General features: G+C 32.1%; 1 protein-coding gene and 1 long non-coding RNA gene across 4 annotated transcripts; both read right to left on the bottom strand.

Annotated features, from left to right (window-relative positions):
* Window positions 1-9414: 9414 nt before the first annotated feature.
* On the bottom strand, window positions 9415-11768 carry LOC123229013. Of its 2 annotated transcripts, none has more exons than XM_044654566.1 (5): window positions 11316-11768; window positions 10420-10534; window positions 10042-10123; window positions 9808-9859; window positions 9415-9710 (listed from the first exon to the last, which is right to left on the bottom strand). In XM_044654566.1, the coding sequence occupies exons 1-5, from the start codon at window positions 11637-11639 to the stop codon at window positions 9612-9614; spliced, it is 672 nt and encodes a 223-aa protein (XP_044510501.1). In that variant the 5' UTR covers window positions 11640-11768; the 3' UTR covers window positions 9415-9611. The 2 variants fall into 2 exon arrangements, with proteins under 2 accessions (XP_044510501.1, XP_044510502.1); XM_044654567.1 differs by having other exon boundaries at window positions 9415-9674; window positions 11316-11766.
* An 8415-nt stretch (window positions 11769-20183) lies between these two features.
* On the bottom strand, window positions 20184-21631 carry LOC123230207. Of its 2 annotated transcripts, XR_006505029.1 has the most exons (3): window positions 21194-21631; window positions 20572-20736; window positions 20184-20433 (listed from the first exon to the last, which is right to left on the bottom strand). It is a non-coding gene; the product is annotated as an uncharacterized LOC123230207 (long non-coding RNA). The 2 variants fall into 2 exon arrangements; XR_006505030.1 differs by having other exon boundaries at window positions 20184-20736.
* Window positions 21632-22948: the final 1317 nt, after the last annotated feature.

The following is a 22948-nucleotide window of genomic DNA, read 5'->3' as shown; positions in this document are numbered from 1 at the left end:
AGAGCTAACTCGTTGGCTCTCTCACTGTCACCCTGTTGCTTTATGACTCTACTAGCAAAACCACAAGAACAAAATATGTGAGTCAAACATACTCAGTAAATAAATACTCTCATAAATTATTACCCAATTATCAGTGTCCTTTGTTTAATGTTCTTATGTCAGTATGGATATTAATCTAGTATCTTTGATGCCCAACCTTAATATCATAATGCCTAGCGCCTAATCCCATAGTAATTGTGTCATCCCATATGACTAATACCATATAAGGTATAAGACATCCCAAATGTCAATTATAAAATGCATCTATTGCACATGTCAATCGAATTTGGGGCTATGGATACCATATCATAAAGAAATGAGACCCCGAGCTTCTCCTGTTATAGTACATGCATATTAAATACTTCAACGCCCATCGTTGGTCCTAGATTATCTAAAGGTATCAATGTCACACAAACTCACCCTAATGTTTTCACCACCACACTACACATAGTTTGGTGGTTCTAAATATATAATACATCATTTTTTGATTTTAACTCAGAACCACTCTAGTTGGCGTCCATATCGTTGTCCATATAGTTAAGCACACCTAGATTAGCCTTTATTAGGGCATTGAATAATCTTTCAATGAAATCCTTCCTTATAAGGGTAGAATAGTCATTTCTAAGCTCATATGCTTACTTTGAAACTCTATAAAATCTTCACTAAATCTTTATATCTTTATTCCTAATTTTCCTCGAGTACCCGCAAATGTGTATCATTCACACATAGGTTTGTATACCTTTAAATTCACACAGCTTGAAACCTAAGCAAATGAGTGTGCACCTATTCCCAAATCCATATAATCATGGCTTGCTCTAACACGATAATAAAAATCCACAATTATACACAATCGTGTGTCATATGACAGATAGGAGTTTAGCACTAAATTTCCAAAATTTTGTCGCAACTCTCCAATGTTCCTAATATTCTAATATCAACTCGATCATTCCAGAGCATATAAACAAATTCTTGTCTACACACCATAGGCTTCAACATCACCAACAGTGCATTACCAAACTCAAAATCATGATATAACAAAATATCACATGCAATTCTATAAGATGTATTCATCTAACAACACTCATCAACATTTCATCCTTACAATCACATACAAGAATGACCATATTAATTTGACTAATGCGAATCCTTTATATTCATCATTCCATTAATAAACAATACTTCATGGCTAATGCAACAGTAACAGAAAATCTTTTCTTCAAACCATCAAAATAAAGTCAAGCATGCAAACATACACTTATACATGTAATATATATAAATCAACTTCAAATGATTTTATTGAATCAATAAATACATCTTTTCAATTCTCTAACATACCCATATAAAAATTTCATCATCACAAGATCAATCAATCACAAATTATACATGAAATACCTAAAGATAGTAATAGGGTTCACCTATTTACCTTTCTCTAGAGGAATAAGAGTTCTTCTCGTAGCTTGATTATTTTCGCTTGACTTCCTTTCGTATCTTAAGCTCTAAGACTCACCAAAATCCTTTCAGACGCTTTGATCTTTCTAAAAATATTTGGGTAAAAGTGAGTCAAACACGTTTGCAATTGTTTTTATTTCCACTCTAGATAGTGATACACGGGTGTGTACTTAAGACATACAGACATGTATACTGTTGCACAATTAAAGTCACATTCAAAAATCCTTGTGAAACGCATCCATATTCTCATATTCAAACTTGCTAACGATACACGACTATGCATACCCTATGCATGGGCATGTATTATGTCTAGACTTGGTCAAATAACATGCATATCCTTAAAAAGACCATTTTACGATTTTCCATGGCACGCATAAGTGTGTAGCCTCCCTACATGAGCGTGCATCTCATATTTCATGTGTAATAAATAAATTTCACACATAATTACTTAATTTATGTAAAAAGACAAAAATAACTTTAAGCATACCTAAGGGTGTTACAGGGCATCGAAGCATCTAGGATGCATGTACGATAGTAGAAGAGACCCAGGGTCTCTCTACCTTTATGATGTGGTTTTTATAGCCTTAAGTCTGGCGACATGTGTATTTGATGTACTTTATAAGTGACACCTAAGATGTCTAATACTTTCACCAAGTATCTGAGACACTGATATACATCATATGACATAAGTCATCTGAGATGATATTGTCACCATGGATTAGAAACTGGGCACTAAGATGTTTCGGATGGGCATTAAGGATGCAAGTAAACATTTGTACAATGGATTGAAAAATCAAATTAAACTAGTCGGTTCATCTGATCAGACCATAAACTGACATTGTAGACAGGTACTGTAGAAGGTAGAACTGCTTTAAGTTTGAAATTAGATTGAACCACGGTCAAACCATCCTGGTTTGCTAGGTTCTCGATTCAAGGTTTCATATAAAATAAATTTTATTTTGTTTGTCTGGGCAATCTGAAATCTTTCTCCTGTCAAATCAAGCATTAAATTGCACCAATAAAGTTTTTCTTTGGGTTAAAGGTTTATTTAATAGATCTTTAATATTGTTTCTTCTTCCTTGCTCCAAACGTAGAGGGAGATTTGCTACAGGCGATAATTTATTTTGCTGCTTAGAAGTTCAAAGTATGTTCACTGATCTTTTATCGACGATGGTTTATAGACATCCATCGACGACGACGCCGTCAAAGGTATTGGTTTCAATTGCAAGCTCACAATTTGCACCAATAAAAAACCCAATTCGTAGTGAAAAGAAGAGGTATACTGACAGAGAGGGAGAGTACCTTTTGTGAAAATTTTGAAGTAGAATTATATAGGTTCAGAGAAGAAGTTTAATTGGTAACAAGTCTCAGAGTGAAAGTGATGGTCTGATCACATTAATTTTGATAGAATTCTCATAAACCCTAACTTTACCGGTTTAACCTTTTAAATTAACAACAACTACAACAATAACCATGGATTGAAAATAATAATTATATAATATAATAAAGGTATACACATTTATTTGTATAGGCGATATTTATTATTTATTTTGTTCATATACACAGATATTTTATTTCGCAATTCAAACATTACAAATACGAATTATTAAAATTTTTTATTTTTAATGCTTAGTATATATTTAATGAATATATATATACATAAATATATATATTAATTAATCAGTATTCTGATTTTATTGTTATTTTTATATGCAACAGATAGATAAAGTGGAAGTATGTCATCATCTAGATCCAAGGCTTCTTTAACACCATGTCAAGTGAAAGGTGATATTACTTAAACACATGTTTCTAAGAGTGGAGATGAGAATGAGAGGAAGATGTTGAATTGTTTATATTGTGATAAAACAACTAGAAGAGATGGTATATATCGAATGAAGCAACATTTGGCCAGGAAAAAAGGGGATGCTAGTCTATGCACTCAAATTCCTCAAGATGTTAGATATCAAATGGTGAATATATTAGATGAGATTACAGTAAAAAAAAAAAAGAAAGACAAGAATTTCGTAGGCATGCAACTTCTTTTGGTGCTACTATACCTCCAGCTGAGGGTGATATTACAGTTGAAGAATTTGAAGAGTTGTTTCCTCTTATGAACATAACTGAAGACAATACTAGCATTAAGTCTTCTAAAAAACAAATTAGACTTACAAATGATTTAAAAAGAAAAAAATCGATTGGGATTGGTGATTTTTTTGCTCCAAGGACTACTAGTGGGGCCCAACCTTTAATAATGAGTGTTTTGGTTAGAAAAAAAGCCAAATGGAAAGTTGGCATGGCCGTTGTGAGGTTTTTATATGATGTTTGCATACCTTTTAATGCATTAAATTTTATTTATTTTCAACCTATGCTAGATGCCATAACTGCAATTGGGTCTAGATATAAGCACTCGACATATTATGAAGCATGAGTGAATTTGTTAAACAATTCAAAGAAGGAAGTTCAATTACTTATTGATAGTTATAGAAAATATTATGGGTTGAGCCTAAGAGCATTGCCATTTTGTGACTGATAATGGAGTTAATTATAAAGTAACTGGAGGATTATTGTTTGAAAAATATAAACATATTACTTGGTCACCTTGTGCAGCACACTGTATCAATTTGATTTTGAAAGATATTAGTGAAATAGATCACATTGTTAGAATTTCCAAATGCACATCTCTTGTGACAAAATTTATTTATAATCATACATTATTGATAGCTTGGCTGAGAAAGAGAGAAGGATGGAGAGAAATTATACGCCTGGTACAACCTGGTTTGCGACGACTTTCATTGCATTGCAAAGTCTTTTTGAGCATAAGCATGACTAACAAGCGATGGTCACTGACAAGTTTTTTATTGATTCCAGATATGCAAAGAGTAATTACGGCAAAGAGGTTGTGACCATAATTCTGAATAATGATTTTTGGAACGAAATGGGTGTAATTGTAAAAGTCGTGGGTCTTCTAATGCATTTGTTTCGTATTGTGGACTCGGATGAGAAACCTTTATTAGGATATGTCTATGATGGAATGTATAGAGCTAGGTTGGGGATAAAGAAGTTGTTCAAGAATAAAAATAAATTTTATAAGCCTTATACTCAAATAATCAAGTTGAGGTGGGATAGGACATTATGTCAAGGTATTCATACAGCTACGTATTACTTGAATCCTGCCTTTCAGTATGAGCATGAATCTTTTTGCACAAAACCAAAGGCACTGCAGGGTTTTCTAGATGTTGTTGAGAGTAAAACACGTATGTTTAATGTTAGTAAAGCAAAGTTAGTGGAAGAGAGTCGAATGTTTTACGATCGTGAGGGGAGTTTCTCACGTCAGCTTGCTATTGAAACATGCAAAACCACACTACCTGGTATGAATTTAATTTATATGTTTTTTATGTCTCAATTCCTTTTTTAATTTATGAAATTCTATTACATAATTATTTATTACATGTTATATTGTATCAGATGAATGGTGGAGAATATATGGATACAGTACTCCCAATTTACAAAAGTTTACAATCAAAATTCTCAGTCAAACTTCAACATCTTCAGGCTATGAGCGTAATTAGAGTGTTTTTGAACACATACATACTGAGAAGAGAAATATATTAGAGTATCAATGTGTAAATGATTTTGTTTTTATTTATTATAACTTACGATTAGAAAATAGGTAACACAATTGTTATTTATGCATCGTTACATTTTTTAATGTTTTTATTACAAGTATTTTATCACGTTGATTGATTATTATTTACAAATTTATATATGATTTACTTTGTTTAATAGCTAGTGGTATATTGTTTTTTAATATTTTAATTTTTTACTTCTTCTCATTTTACTATTTAGGTTATGTTACAAGAAATCAAATTTTGATCCAACTGATTATAAAAGTATCGATAAAACCCACTTCTAGATAGTAGACGAGAAAGAGGAGTTCAGTGGACTTAATGCAAATGAATTGGATCAAATGTTTTATGGACAGGGATCTATTCCCATCAATAATGATCAAACAATTTATGATTTTTCATATAATTTTTTAGGTAAAAACATTTTTTTTGGCACTTATACAAATATTTACATACTTGCATAAATGATTAATTTTTAAGGTGAAAGAAAATAAAAAATTCAACTATAAATTTTGTAGATAATGCTATTGAAAAAGATGTTGTAGAAGTTGCACACATGATGAAGGGTGCAACAGGAGCGATGACAAAATCTTTTACCATTAGTGATGATGAAGAATAATCAATTACTTATTTATTAAACTTTATGTTAGACGAATTATATTTTTTATATGTTTTGTTAAATGTTAAATTTAATATTATTTGTTCAATAATTTTTATATTGGTTGATTGGTGTTATATTTTATTTAATGCATATATTAGATTTGTATTTTGTTTGGGTGTTCAATAATAAATATGTTTGTTGAATTGAATTTTGTTAATGCATATTTTTTGTTTTGATGCAAAGTTAATGGTATTACTTATTAAATTAATGTTCAATAATATATATATTTTGTTAATTGTGAAAAGTATGCATAACATAAAATTTAGTATATAATGCACATGTAATTAGATATAATTTTTATATGTTATTACATAATAAAACTAGAATTCCGGTCGATCCAAACGGTTCGACCAAAACCAGTACTTAAAATGGTTTTTACTCCGGTCCGGTTTTAAAAACCTTGATTTGTACTGATATGTGGATTATGAAAGCCAGACATGATTTTTATGATTATTCGAATATATATATTGGGACATTATAAGATTTTCTACTTACTAAGTATGTTTCACTTGTTCTATTCATGTGGTTTTGCAAGTAGAATCATAAAGTAGCGGGGTGCCAATAAGAGAGCGAGTAGGTTAGCTTATGAAGGCACATGAGGATAGGGGCAATAATGTTATTTTCCTTGATTGAATTTTTAATAATTCTAAATGAAAGTTTTAATTTGATACATCTTTTTATGTGCATATTCCATGTAAGGATATGTATCTAGAGACAGATGTTACAATTAGGTGAAATATGATTATAGCACCAAAGTCCATAATCCAGTTTGAGTCAAAGAGATCACACTTGGACATAACGGTAAAAGGAGTAGTTACTAAATCAACTGTGTAGATAAAATTTGCTCGTTGTAGGCAAACACAAGTAAAGTGCCCTTGTTTATCATAAATCTGGCAAACACCTTGAGGAAGAACATTAGTCGAAGTCAGAAGCGAAGGAAGTTGATATGAAGGTTGTGATTGTTGGCAAGGAGTAAAATGACCAGCACTCCCTCAACCACACCTTTTTTTTTTTAACCATGAAAGTAGTACTTGTCAGAAGATTTGGACCAACTCGATAATTATGGGGAGGATCGAGCAGCAGCCATAGCTACAACAAGAGTAAACATACCAGAGTGTTCTTTTTTTTTTTTAAGTGCTCTTCTAGAAGGAAAAGATCATACAATTCATCAAAACAATGAATGGAGGAAAATGTAGTAAAGTGATGAAAGATTGGTACTCGAGACTTAAGCCATCAACAATACACTCCACAAAATCAAAGTCCAAAATAGAAACCTGACTATAGCAAGTAAGTCAAATATAGACTTAGCATCAACTTCTCATGGATGGATCAAAGATGAACCTAGAAACTGGATTGACATGTCGATCAAGCAGAGACCAAGCTTCAACAACTGTGACACAGGGCAACAAGAAAGCCTAAACAATCGTCAGAGAAATTGTCGATTTAATCTAAGTCCAAATTAATTTGTCAACTCATAACCAATGTGAATGAGTCAAATTAGGAGTATCATGGGGAAAGAAGGGCAGTGGAGAACGCGCATCACTAACAATTATATTTTGTATATCATGAATGGCAAGAACATCTAGAAATTAGAACTTACACGTTCGATAAGTATTATGCACCATGAGAGAGGAAAAATAACTGCCAATGTTGACCGTTGTAGGCAGTGGAGGGAACAAAGAAGAGGACCCTATAATGAAAGAATTAGCCACCATGGTAGGAAAGCATGATGGTGTCATAACTGGTGGAGATCCAAAAGTGGTGGTCATTAGCAATGGAAATCCAAGAGGTGGACTATTAGAAGCTACTATAATGGGAGGAGTTTGGGAATATGCCATTAGAAGAGCAAGACACGTTGCTCAAAGAGCTAGTTGTGTCAACGGAGAAGGAGTAATAGGAAAAGAAACTCAACCACTTGAGAGGGAAGGCAAAACTACAATGTAACAAGAAGAAAGACTTGTGTCAGCAACGATGAGTACAAACGAATGCTCGATCTCAAAGGAAAGGCCTATGACTCTTGGGAGGAGAAGAAAGTCATGGCGATGACGACAAAAATGAAGGAAGGATCACATCATGAGGAAGTTGTCAAGAAGAGAAAGCATCGATGACGAAGGGAAGGATCAATTTTAGCTTGATCTCAAGCGTAAAGAGTTGTCGAAGATGAAGGAAGAAAATAGCCAGACATGAGTAGCAATCTAAGGAAAAGAAGGGCGTTGTAAAGCTACAAATATGGGGGTGGCAATTAGGAGTTTGAAAAATATGAGGGGTCAACTTAAATTTGCCAAAAGTGTAAAGAGAAAACCCTAAAACAAGGGCTGGTGTAGGGGGGGGGGGGGGGGGAGAGAGAGGGTGGGAGGATGCAAATTTTAAAATTGAACATTATGGGAGAATTTTAGCCGTTTTGATACCATGAAAGAGTTATAAAGTAGAATGCAAACTGATGAATGTTACTGACAAAATAATGTACAATTTGTAGTATTATAATGTTGTCTGAAAGAGAGATCTAATCTTACGAAACAAGAAAAACAATATTTACCAAATCAGAATCAGATTGAATTCAAGGGCCGGTGTAGGGGGGGGGGGGGGGGGGGGGGGGAGAGAGGGTGGGGGGATGCAAATTTTAAAATTGAACATTATGGGAGAATTTTAGCCGTTTTGATACCATGAAAGAGTTATAAAGTAGAATGTAAACTAATGAATGTTACTGACAAAATAATGTACAATTTGTAGTATTATAATGTTGTCTGAAAGAGAGATCTAATCTTACGAAACAAGAAAAACAATATATACCAAATCAGAATCAGATTGAATTCAATTAATCATAATCAGATCCAATCAAACTCAAACTAAATGGAAAAATATATATTATTTAATATAACCAATTGCAAAACCATCTGAGTCAATTCCTATCGCAACTCCTGAGCACAAGTTTCCTCTTTCATGTCAAAAGATTATTGCTTTGTACCACCTATGTGTTGCTTAATTAAATTGATTGATTAAATCAGTAAACGAGGATTTAGAGTAATGAAAAAACAATAACATATTAGAGAAAAGATGAGAGAATGTGTGTAATTAATTAATAAAACTTTTCCCGTTTTATCTTTTAAACAAAAATTTGACCAATTCCTTGACTACTATATATCAGCCATTTAAATTCAGCGTAACTGATACAAAACATCGCCATTTAGGTATAGCCTTCCTTTTTATACTATTTCAATTTAGCTAAACAAGGATGTAATACTCTAATTATTTACATAAAACGCGCGTTTTATGTAAACCGCTCAAATTCATCAGCTTCACCTCTGTTTCCAGTTCATATCACATTTATATATAGATAATAACTTGTTCATTAAATTGGATTTCTCTGAAATATAATCCTTAAATTTTCACATCAGAATAGGGAGAGGATTAATTGAAAGTAAATTCTCTAAGCTTATGAATTGAGGATATTTCCAACATAGACTGGATTGACTTGACCTTTTTGTTCACAACATTATAAAGCAAGACAAGGATAATTTCATTGATTCTTCTCTTGTTCATCTTCTTCAAAGAGATGAGATCACAAGGTTTCACATTACACATTTATTATTTCTGCTTAAAATTATACAAATATGCTAATATCTTAATGACGAGTAGAAATTCACAATATGATCTAAATTAGCTGAATTCAGTATTAATACAAACTGAAATTAAGGAACGTTAGATGCACTATACTACTATATATATAAACAATATGAAATGTAGATTTAGTCTTTCAGGACTTCACAATCTATTGATTCAAGAATTTAGCAATTTTTCCTTTGAAATTTACTTCATCTGATGCACAGCCTTTTTCATCAAAGCCTGTCTGCTAGTTGAGGAAATTGTTGCAGCAACCAAGTTACTGCCCTGATAATACCCTGAATACTCCCGAAGAAATTTTGAATGATCAAGACCTTATATGTGCAAGTAAAATGATTATATTGTTATATTGGCGAGACAGATATCATATGGTGAGATTACAACAATAAAATGAAGGGGTGATGTACATACTAATGCTGATTTCCCAGGCTTAATTGCAGGCTCAACAATGTCTCTTCCATATCTGTTCATGGAACACAATATTAATGTCAGTTTCAACTTGGAATAGATTCAAGTTGACAAAACTTAAATTATTAATAAGAAGATTCCTATTACATTCTCTATATAAGAAAAGCAAATTAAGAACTCATACTACTAAGATGTTCAACACAATCGATGGTTAACAAAATTAGAAACCTCACTTACATTATCTGTTTCTTGCCATTCACACCCTCCAGCTGATAAAAGCTGCAACCTTTGCTGAAGGGAAATTGCTTTCCTTTCCATTCTGTCAGAATGTCCATTGATAATTAGATTCTTTAGGGAAAAAGTAACAGCAAAGGAGGAAAATGGTATCCACTTAGAAGGGCTGAAATCGAAACCAGAAAACGAATAAATTTCAAGAGTAAATTATATGTGAACGTTCACGTAGTCACAAACCTGGAGTTGAAACTCTATGCATACAGAATTGTTAAAAGAGAACTAAATATTCAACTGTCACATATATTATAGAGCTTCTGATATGAATTTTGAAGAAATGCAGATGTTCGAATCGAGGTAAGGATTCATTACACTTCACTGTACCTAAATGCCATGTAACACCAACTGCAGAGGAATCTTCAGTAGAGATGTCATCAATAACAAACTGGAGATCAGTGCTAATGGAATCACTGAAATTCTTAAAGAACTCTAGGATTGCCTGCATATGGATTGAAGATCAAATACATTGTGATTAGTCAGAAAGAACAAATACACTACCAAGCCATTCTACTTATGCTTATTGCATTCTGCTTTTGAGCCTTATATATTGAATTTTTACACTTTCAACTTCAATTTCTTTTCTTATTTACCTTCGCTATTGATATTCCTCATTATTGCTATGTCAACGTTAACTAATTTTGTTTTAGTAAACAACACCCAAAAAAAAAAAAATCAAAAACTCTGTTAGAACTTCAAGGCACATCAGGATTTAAGAAGTATTATAAATCCCTTCATCATTGTGTAAAAAGTATACATTTAAGATTATCAAAATCTGTTATTGACTGTCATATTCTACTAGAAAAAAAAAGGAAATGTGAAAGTGTTCTAAGTTCAAATGATGAAAGATGGTTGCTTGAGTTTAACGACAAAAGTCCCTAGCTTTCAAGTGGGATCTTGCAGCCATAAACAAACAATGAGAGAGGGAGTGTGCGTAATCAGATGGAGGGAATAGAATAAAAGTGAAGAAAGAAGTCTAGCTCTTTCTCTCTTTCTGCCTTTCAGACTCTTTCAACTCCAATAATTCCTCTTAGACTGCTAATTAGCTTTAAAAAAAACAGCTAACTTGTGCCAGATTTGATCTAAACTTCAATTACACATCTTTTAATTAAACAAATGTTCTAGTTTTTGTGCTTACCGTCTGAACCCAGCCGAACCATAAGGGCCTCTTGGCGGGCTAAATTTCATAAGGATCATAAGGCGAGAGGATAAGATAACGTTACCTTACGACCAGTAAAGGGTTGAGGAAAGATGAGGTCCTCGTACACACAATTATCCGCAATGAGCTTCTCCACCGAGCCAAAATCACGGCTGTTGATTCCTTGGTAAAACCTTCTCACAACATCCGCTGCACCGCCTCCATTTGTTTCCGGTGTTGAAGCAACGTCCACCACTGTCTTATAGCTCTCTGATGATGAGACCCTCAGCCGTGTTTTTCTACCGATTGGTATCGCCGCTGCAGGAATAAACTGAAATGTTTCATTGAAGTGAAGGGGAGGGAGACGAGGCGGCAGAGATAGTGATGATGTGGTGGAGATCTTCAGCATGGTTGATGATAGTATGGCGCTGACGATTAATGAGAAATGGATATTGTTAATAGGCCAAAAGACTTAATCCTACCCGAGTTATGGTGAAATACCAAACTCCTCTCTTCCCTCAACCCTCAACCCCGCCCTCATCCCCCCTCGCCTCACCCCCTCCCTATCTCTCAAATTTTCAAAAACTTAAACACTTATTCATTAATAAATTTTCGATAAAATTATAAATTAAAAATAGAAGTAAAACCATCATTTACTAAAAATATTAATATTTTATCATATTTTTTATTTCATATTTAAAAATCTTATATTTCCCTTAGTTCAAAGTTTAAAAAGTGACAGATACCGTTGTAAGGTTTGTTCCTCTTTCTCTGGCTCCAATTTCTCTATCTTTCGTCATCGATTGTCCTTCCTCCCCCTTTATCTCTCCCTTATCCCTTTGACTATCTTTGATCAAAGACAAAAACGATGAGGCTTTGTTTGAGAGATAAAGACAACATGTCTTTGTCTTAGAGGAAGACCGTTCATCTTCATCTTCATCTCTAACCGAAGATAGTCAGAGAGGTAAGGGGGAGAGAATAGTGCAACTCGGTTGAATAGTGCCTTGGGTGAATAATACAAATAAGTATTTTGGCTTTGTGCAAATAATATTGGGTATTTTTATTTTTGGCATATGAATTTACGTCATTTAATTTATTTTTTCTTTTTAAAATATCATCCATATTAATAATATATTAGGATTTTGTTTATACTATTAAATTATTTTTTAATTGTCATTTTATTTTAAAATATTTTTCATATTAATTATTATTTTATTTAAAAATTCAAGTTATTTTTTCTTAAATTTTTAATAAGATAAAATAATAATAAAATCAAAATTTCTTTAATAATCTTATATAGATAATAATCGTATTATCTTCTATATAATATATCACATCATTATTAATAATAAAATATTATTAAAATTATAAATATAGTAATAAAAGATAAATTATTAAGATAATCATATATTATTAAGGGAAATTAAAATAATTACCCTTTTTTTGGGTAATAAACAAATTTACCTCTAATTTTGGAGTTTAAACTAAAATACCCATACTTTAAAGGATTTAAATGAAAATACCCTAAATATCCAAAAAATACCAAAACGACCCTTTCTTTATTTTATATTTAGGAAAATTAATTAAATTACCCTTTGTTTAAAGGTAATAAAAAATTTACCTCTAATTTTGGGGTTTAAACAAAATAGTCATATTTTAAAGGATTTAAACAAAAATGTCCCAAAATAATACTAAAACTATCATTTCTTTATTTTTGTATAAACGATATCTCTTCTTTTATCTTTAACATATACAATTTTATTCATTATTTGAGAGAGATTTTTGGAGAGAGAGAAAAAGTTCGTGATCAGGAGTTCGAGCAAAAGAAAAAAGTTTGTGATATTGAGGTATTTATATTTGCTATAACTTCAGTCATTATTGTTTTATTAATAATGCAATTATATGTGGTGTTTTATATAATAAATTAGAGTTGTGTGTAAAAAATAAATTAATAAAAATTATAGGCGGTACTTTGTAATTATTATAGTAGTATGAGGTGAAATGATATTTTACAATAAATGATGTTAGAGGATTAGATTAGATAATATTTTAGGGTAAAATGATATTTTACAATGAAGGGTGTTAGAGATATATTAGATAATATTTAAGGGTAAAATGATAATTTATAATATAGGGGTAAAGTGATATTTTCACAAATTATTATCACATTAATTAAAGTATATTAATAGTCACAATATGCAATCGAATTATGGAATAGGTATAATTATGCAATAGAAATAAAAACACGAAATTCAAACTTAATAATAAAATGATGTAAAATAAATTTGTAAATAGTATTTTTGTTCATATTATTTATGTTGATTATATATTTTATTGTAAGACTAATCTAAATGGTTGGATATGCTTCAATTAGATACAGGGGGAAATGGAAAGAAATAGGTGACAACGTAATAAAATATGTTGAAGGTAACAGGAAATTGATTAAAATTCCAGAACACATGATATTCAAGAGATTAATCTAAATGGTGAGTGATAAATGTATCGAAGGATATTTAATATTCAGATAAGCACAAAACCAAAGCATCTTGACGATAACATCCTTGTTGAAATTTCAAATGATGAAGATGTTGAGGTTTTTAATAGTTTGTCTAACCTCTTTAAAGAATATGTTTTAGTTTTTGTAACAATTACAATTAATGATGATAATTATGAAGTTTAACAAGCAAATGAGAGTTTACAAGTTGATGAGCCGAGTAGTTATCCAAAAGATCAAGAGATTGGTTTAGGAGGGATTCAAAATATTGGGATCAATCCAAAACAAGAATTTTATGAGGAAGACTTTGCATACTTAAATGATATTGATGTTGATGTACTGTATAGTGCAAAAGAATTTCTTCCTGGTGACGAAGAAAATTTTCCAGATTAGAGTGAATTTGAAGGGAAGATTATGCATGATATTCCTATCAAGAAATCGGAAGTTGAAGAGAAAACATATGTTAATGAAGATATTGGAGGTACAAGTAGTTTTCCACAAACAAATTCTGATGGTGGGAATGTTAGTATTGATATATTTCACTAGTTACCACATGTTCCTGGTCAACCATCTATATCTAAAACCCTAGGAGTGCAAAAAGTTAGTGATTCTCTACAAATTGATACATTATTTTCAAATAAAAAACATGTTATTAATGTAATAAGTCAAGATGCTCTAGAGAAAGAATATCAATCGAGATGCTTTTCTCATATGATAGAGTGATTTGACATTCATATATATAGCCATTTTAAGTAGAGATTTTTAACTTTTTTCAGTTTAAGATAGAGATTTTTCCCAATTTCCTTGGTCAAACTTCCAAGACTTTTGGAGCTTCTCCTTTTTTTTTTTTTTCAAATATGAAAAATTAATTAAATATATTAATTTTAATATGTACAAATATGTCTTTTTCCTTTGTTGGGTATCTAAATATTTAACGAATTGAACATAAAGCACAGTGTCATGAAACAAAGTAAACAATACAATTTATAATTCAAAGGTGATGGACCAATAGACCAAAATTAAAATAAGAAGTGGAATTAGATGTAGAAGATCTCAATTTTGCCGCAACAAATTCCTTAGCAGCGTAAAGTAAACGAAATATTGCATTTGGCAGGTAGCTTCAAGGCCAATTTCCAATCCGTATTAAGATATTTAAGTCACCTGGCCGAGTCCTTGAAGTCGCAAAAGCTCCTTCGAAAGGGCCAAGCAACAATAAAGAAAATGAATCATTTAAAAATTTTTAAGGTAATATGTATAATAAAAAAGCTATCATAGCCATTTTTCAAGTGTTCATCAATGAAACAAATGTGTATGTTTATGTCAAACATCAGTGAGATTGCAAGGAACCAAAAAATCCCAGATCACTATAAATGAATGCAATAAAATTACATGTATAAATAATATATATAAATAATAATATATTATTATGTAATTGAGTATTATTTTATCTCGGTGTTCTGCGAATGAAAAAAGAGGCTGGTATTCTCTTGTCAAGAGAGGGCTGGCAACCTCTCCAGGCTAAAGAAGTTGTTGGGAATGACCTTGTTAAGTGTAATTGGAGGCTGTCTGCATTTTTTATGACCCCTGAAGCTGCTGCTGGTGTCTGGTTTCCAGGCGCCCTGTTTTCTCTTACTGTGTGCTGTTTTGCAGGGTTTTCTGGTGCTCCTTGCTGTCTGTTATGGTCCTGGTTTGTTCCTTTCCGGATTGGCTGCTGGGTGCTGTGTCTGGGCCTCCTTTTCTTGTCTCGGAAATTTTTACTCCTGGTGGCTTTTCATTCCTAGGCTTCTTGTTTTCTGTCCCCAGATTTCTGCTGCTATGTTCTTCCTTTCTGGCTGCTGGATGCTTCTGCTGGCGCTGGTTGTGTTGGTGAGCCCTGATGTGGTTGCCTGTATCTGCTCCTGGTGCTGCTGCTCCCCCTGGCTTCCTTTCCTTTCTTCTTGCTGTCTTCTCTGATTCCTGGAACCTGACAGATCTGTGTCTGCTTCCTTGCTTTGGAATTTTCCTTCTGCTGGTGCTGGAGTCGCCTGGTGTTCCTTGCTGCGGTGTTCCTGATGTGCTGCTGGAGTAGCTTGCTTCCTTGGCTTTTCTCTACTATCTGCCTTTAGTCGTGGATGTGGATTGGGTTGTGTGCTCCTCCATTTGGTTCCTCTGTTGTTGCTTTGTTGCTTCTTTTCTTCTTAGAATGTTTTGGTTTCCTTTTCCTTTTCCCGTCTTACGTTTTCTTGAACTCTATCTTTGGGTTTTTTAATAGTTTCCAAGAAAATAGCAAGTCTAAAAGACTTGTCCTATGATACTACTTTTGTTTAGTTATTGTTACTTTTACTGGTTGTGACTTAAACGAATTTTAGTTGTGCAGGTCGGTTCGACTTTTTTTGTTGTCTATTTATGCTTACCAAAAAAATAAAAAATAAAAATTATCAAATCACATAATTACATATTATTGTTTATGCATGTAACACAACTCAAATAAATATGACAATGTCACTCTCTGCACAGAAAGAAGAAATGTGGCTCTTTTTTTCAGATATCCTGCAGTGAGTAAAAAGCCCACCTGATTGGCTTATACTGTCATCTTTGATGGATTCTATCCTGAGCCTGTCACTTCACAATTGGTTTCACCAAGGATCCATCAGTAAAACCTACATAGGAATGAAAAATGAAGCCATTGTTCAGAACAACAGACCAAAAGCTTAAAAGCTGCAAGAAATTGAGAAGCTCATGACATGAGGGCCATCAAATTAAAGTGGTTTGGCAAAAAATAGAGTTGATTGTTTCAGCTTCAGCCGACATCCTGTTATCTACCACGGATGAATCAAGTATGAAGGATATAAAAAGAGGACATAATAAGTTAGACAAACATGAAAGAAAATTTTATTCAAAAGTTCACTTCCACAATATTTCCAATGCGATGAATCAGGCCTCTAAAAGAAATTAAAATCAAATTTCTTCAAAGAAAGGGCTTTTGTCAATACAAATAGAAAAATATCAGTAAAAGTTTCAGGTTTAGTTTCCACAAGAAATTTGGATGAAAATTTTAGCTTTTGAATAAAATCAAATGAAATAACCCATCCCTACTAGATAAAATGGTGTACACATGAAAGAGTATCCTCACAAGAATTTATAGTTTATTTCAGATTGTAAAGGTCAAAAATAAGTTGTACTGACAAATATAGATGCCTTGTAAAAGTGATTTCAAGGATAGCAAAAGAAGCATGTGCATACAGAATAGAATTGGCAACAGATCCAAGACAAAGAAGTGTCAGCTCACATTTTCTCCAAAGTCGAAGCAACAATGAGCACCTACTCAGTGCCAAGATATCCCACTGATGAGCACCAAGGTTTCTGTAAACATGTATTCTTTGATGCCAAATAATTCACTCTGGCCCCCCAAGAACATTTAACAACGATAAACATGGTGAGTGAGTTGCCGATCCAGAGAATCATACAACTCACAATATTAAAGAACAACAATCTTGGAATTCGAATATCCATTTTCATCCTGTTCTTTCAATAACTTCATCATCAGAACTCAGTTCCTCTCCAGAATATCCAGCGCCTTTCATTAGCTCAGTCAATCCATCTAATAAAGGATAAATCTTTTTTGCCTAGAGGTTTGATGTATCCCCCAACAAAAAGGAAGAAAAACCAGAGCCCACATCAACCCAAGGACAGCCTGGAGCTTTTCTCACACCCAAGTCCCTCATGAAAGTCCTCACTTTTGCAAGCTTGTTCCAACTACCAGGAGCAGCATACATATGTGCAATCAATACATAATAGCCTGAATATTCTGTCCTTGTTTCTAACAGTTTCTCAGCTGCACATTCTCCAATATTTGTATTTCCATGTATACAATAATTTGGATATGGTTTGATGCTTTCACTATTTTAGTTCATCATGTATAATAATTTTATCCGGGCATAATAATTTTTACGGGTATACGTGGAAAGATCCGACCTGTTCGCATAACCATTTTCTAAGCAAATGCCCACAAGTATTGGTGAATAAACCCGTTTGTCGGGTCTTAACATGAAATAGCACATCTTTGCCATCATAGTATTATATTAGGTTTTCTACCTTAATATGTGTGGTGAATTGATTAAATTACTCTCTCATAATTAATTTTTAATGTTTCAATTACCCATAAAATATGGTTTTTCTAAATCAAAAGGGAAAAATGTCAATTCATAATAAATTAAGGTAGAGATGTCAACAGACCGAATTATATTATATTGTGTTAGTGGGTTGTACCAAGCTAAAGACTGTTATAGTTATGGTTTGTGGGTTGAGTCAACCCACCAACTTATGAGGGCTCGTGACACGCCTTACAACATAATAGATCATGTTGTGTTGAGCCCTTATCAAACCAATCGGGTTTTTTAGTTATAAATTATTAAATTTTATTAATTTATATTCACTTTCAAATTGATATAATTGAGGATAGTATTTTGAAAATGGTGGGTCCACCCTCTAAATTATGTTTTTTATTTATTTTCAAATAATATAAAATCATTTGTATATTTTATTACTTAAATTTATATTCTAATTAAATAAAACTCTAAAATTTTACCCAAAAATCCCTCGTTTTTTTATAACTTCAAACTTTCTTCAATCTCAAATTCTCTCAATCAAATTTTAATTATATCTAATAACTTGATTTTCATTTTGTTTTTACCTTTTTATTAGTATTTTAATCATGTCTATCAACCACTATCTCACATGTGTACTCACTTCATAAATCATTCTCACACAATCCCCCATACACCAACTTTCCTCATTATTTCAAATCCACCAAACTCTCAAAACTTACTCACAAATTCACCTTCAAGAGCGATGGTGGTGAGGGAAGCGTCTTCGCCAATTTTGAATATGGAGAATTAGTGTATTGCCTGTGGAGAAAATCTTGAGTTACAACTTTAGAAACAAACAACTTCTAGAAGAAGCTTTGACACTCTTCGTACATTGATGTAGCGTCATATTAATAGCTAGAGTTTATTTGTACCATTGTATTGGGACTTGTTTTCTCTAATTACATTTTTTTAGCTTACCCGATGTTTGATCCGAGATAGTTATTACTCATATGCTCCGTTAACATAAATATTGATAAACTTTTGTGTGTGGCTATCAAATAGTGTCACTTCTTGTTTTTGTTTTATCAGCTACTTCATATTTTTCATCCCAATTATAAGAATACATTTTTCGTATATAACATATTAAGTTTTCTTATTATTAAAGTATTCAAAATAAAAAATAATAATTGAAAAAAATACAAAATTACAAAATAAACATAAACTAAGTTGTTAGACAAAATTAAAAATAAATTAAGTTTAAGGGAGTTTGAGATTGAAAGATCGAAAAAAATGTAGAGAGAGAGTTTGAAAAATTATGTTCTAGAGAGAGGGGACCGAGTATATACCCAAAAAAAAATAAAAAAGATTTTGGCAATGGCTAGTCAATAGTCGTTGCCAAATTTTACTTAATATTTTTTTCATTTTTACATGGTATGCTACAATAGTGAGGTGGCTTGAGTGGGTTGTAGGTTTGCTTTTCAAACCCTAACATGGCCTAAAAGGCCCGCGTGTCGTGCCTCTATGAGATGGACCAAAGAAGGGGGTCCAGGTTAGACCGATCTCGTGCCCGGTTAACATCTTTAGATTAAGGTCAAAATCATTTTGTGAAATTCAATTTTTGTTTTTTTCTTTAATTTAATAGGAAAAAGTGTTTTGGTAACATTTTGTACTGTAATTAATCAATAATGAATTTTTTTTAATTATCATTGACAACAAAATATTTTTTTATATACTGTCGGGTTTTGGGTGTACAATCAAATACATAAATGATATATTGTCATATGATTAAATGACTTTCGATTAAAGATAAAGTAACATCGAAGCACATAATAATACGTAAGTATATACTCAATTATATACATAAAAATATATACACATAATATTACTATATTAGTAATTATAAACAACAGAAGTCATTTACTCTTATATTACATTTCTGAATCTAGCAAAGAACCAGTAAGATAGATAAAAACCAACGTAGTAGATTTACAAATTACAAGCCAAGTCCGCTTGACGATAGGTAATTACATTATGATTCACATTAGAGATTATATATAGCCTTAAGTTCATCTAGAAAATATTTATTAATAAACTAATTCTAATATATTATAATTTAAATTCAAATTTATCCAACTTTTAATAGGAAACTTCTTCTACTACTACTACTATTGTTATTATTATAAATTCTGGTTTCCCAATCCTTTAAAATTAAGGGTTTATAAACCTTTTAGCAACAGGAAACCTAATTCTAATTCTTCTCCATTTAGGTTTAGGATATTCATTAACATCTATATATTCACATGTCCAACTATACACTATTTTCTCAACTTGCTTTTATTCTCTTTCAAAATTTTTCTTTATGGCTTCTTCAAACTCCCAAATTGCTTATGCCTATGAAATACACCAAGTCAATGATGAAATATTATTGGAAGATTGTGATTGTTTCATCTCACCTGATGTTCTATACAAGTTTCGTTACACTAGACTACATGTCACCAATCATTCAGCCGACTCAATTCACCACCTTGTTTCCTCTTTCATGCATAATATTTTGTTCAAAACTATTGACCCTCCTACGATTCTTGGTCGCAAGACAAATTTTGAATCACAACACTCCTTCTTGCTCTCCAAAGCTGAACCCCCTGAAGACCAAAAAGGCAAATTGCAAGATGACATTACCAACTTTGTCAAGGCTGCCGTCAGAGATACCAACAACGAGAACCATCAAGCTAATCAAATACAAGTGATTTTGAAGGTTCACAAACTACCAAAAAATCTACCTGAAAAGAACACTGAAGAACATGAATGTGTCATATGCATTGAACCATTAAAGGAGGAGGATGGCAATATTAAACTCCTACCATGTCTTCATGTCTTCCATGAAGATTGCTATCAAAAATGGTGGTGGAAAAGTCGTTTTTGTCCACTATGTCGTTCTCCATTGCCTGTAAATTTATTTGTTTAAATTTATAGTAAAGAAATTGTAAATTGTTTGGTGATATAATTTTGTTTCTATTCATGATATTTTTTTCATCAATTTGCTGTCATCATTTATGATATTATGCCTTTTCCTCTCATAAACATACAACTGACAAACCCAACGAATCTTACAAAGCTTTTATTGCATTCTATCTACACCTCCACTTTCACAACACAACTTATGTTACAAGCAAAATACTTTCTACATCGTAAATTGATTTGGTGGGTGTGCCTGCCTATGTGCATCAACAATTGGGAAACAAAGCATCTACTGTGTCAAAAAACTACATTTTACAAACACTTGCAAACCATCATCTATTTATCCAGAGATAAGTTTTACTAGTCGATAACTTTATGCAATTTCCAAGCAATAAAAACTCCACATTATCTTGATTAATATCCCAAATACATGAATGCTATTACCTTCAATGTTGTGGCATCGTCAATAATTGCAAAGGTTAACGACAGAGGTTGAGTTTGCATATAATCAGTGCTTCATCATAAACCTCTTAGCCTTCCTCGAGAAGTTTCTAACCATCATTTTGCCTGAGAATGTCTGAGGAAGTTCTTCTTCCGCTCTTTGATCGGACCAACCAGTGGAAGCAGTCTCACTCTTTGAGTTGCCTTCGCCTGAAGATGCAGATGAACTGGGGTCCTCAGGTATGTCTCGATACAAGTGTCTCAAAATGAAAAGGGCAGCATCGCGATCCCTCCAATAATTTCTGTGCACAGACTCGAATCAAACATAAAAAATCATACTGATGCAAATTCACATGTACTTCAACAAAATTTAGCAACATCATCACATACAAACTATAGACATAATAAACAGATAGGATCAAGTGCTGTTGTTTTAGAAACATTTAAGCCAAAATGGTGTAGTCATCCTTTCCAGCATTACTTTCTTCATCAAACTTACGAAATCATTATACATGAATGATAATAAGATGCACGGTTGATAAGTTTGTATGATTATGATTAACACTACGGAAGCACATCAAGTAAAAAGGATAATTCTATGATTTCTAATGGAAAACATATTTTATGCCTTCATGCAAACTCATTTGCCATCCAGAAGCAAAAGAGCACAGTTGCTCCCACCAGTTGTAAACTGTTGAGATTGGGGAGTTGAAAAGAATATATAAATCCTGATTCAAAGAACTAAATATGACATCTTTAGAATACTTTTTCCAACTGAATAATTCTGGAAGTTGTACGATTACAACAGTAAAGGCTAATACATTAAATGCTCTCCATGTCACAGAAAGATAAATGCCAAAGATTTAATTAATATGCTTCATATAAAATATCAAACATTCATGACAAGCTCCCCTGAAGGAACTAATCCACATTTTGTTGGATAAAAAGCATGGTGTTATCAAAATGTATAGAAGAAGATTGAATCACAGTCTTGAAGTACATAAAAGATTAAATATTTTGGTTCAAACCCTTGTTAGTAAATCACTATAATGCAAATGCACATGTACTCCAACAAGATCAGAGCTTCGACGCTCACATATTATTAGAAAACCAAGGCCAAAACATTTACATGATAAGACCACATAGAATTAAGAACTCCAGGTCAAATACCCATAAGCGATATTATATATACACATATTGATGTGTCATCATTGATTAAATATTATTTTATTGTTAATTTAAAATTAATCAATCACATAATGACACATCTATATATATATATATTTGTGTATAAAAAATATGTACGCAGTTTTATTGAATAACTGTTTGCATAAATGTTATAGTTACATAGTAACAAATATAAGAGTAATGTTATGTATATCTATTTTTGATACATAATTTATGTATACAGTGATGTGTTATTATATAATTAGGTGATTTTAAAATATGTGTCATCATATGATAAAGAAATATCAAATTATATGATAATATCTTATCTATGTATATAAATTATGTATCAAAAATAGATATACATAGTTTTATTGCAAATATAAATGAATAGCTTCTGAGTTGGAATTTCATTGACTGCAAATGAAAAGAACCACTCTCTTATATACATAGCTGAAACTGAAAAAAAAATGACACTCTGACATGTAGGTTAGTGTTAGGATTAGAATACTTGTTCGTTCTCGATAGTTTTATCCTAAATGAGGTATTTAAGTTTTAAAAGAAAAATGAGAAAAAATATAAATATTAGCG

This window comes from Mangifera indica, chromosome 11 (genome assembly GCF_011075055.1).
Source record: "Mangifera indica cultivar Alphonso chromosome 11, CATAS_Mindica_2.1, whole genome shotgun sequence".
Classification (NCBI taxonomy): domain Eukaryota; kingdom Viridiplantae; phylum Streptophyta; class Magnoliopsida; order Sapindales; family Anacardiaceae; genus Mangifera; species Mangifera indica.
This window is presented reverse-complemented; position numbering and strand designations above follow the sequence as displayed.

Bases quoted from the DNA above. Each gene is read 5' to 3' on its own strand.
- LOC123229013 (XM_044654566.1), bottom strand. From the start codon at position 11,639: ATGCTGAAGATCTCCACCACATCATCACTATCTCTGCCGCCTCGTCTC. The intron at 9,860-10,041 runs GTAAGTGAGGTT...TTCCATGAACAG, and splicing joins AATGGCAAGAAACAGATAAT to ATATGGAAGAGACATTGTTG. The intron at 9,711-9,807 runs GTATGTACATCA...TGCACATATAAG, and splicing joins AGCCTGGGAAATCAGCATTA to GTCTTGATCATTCAAAATTT.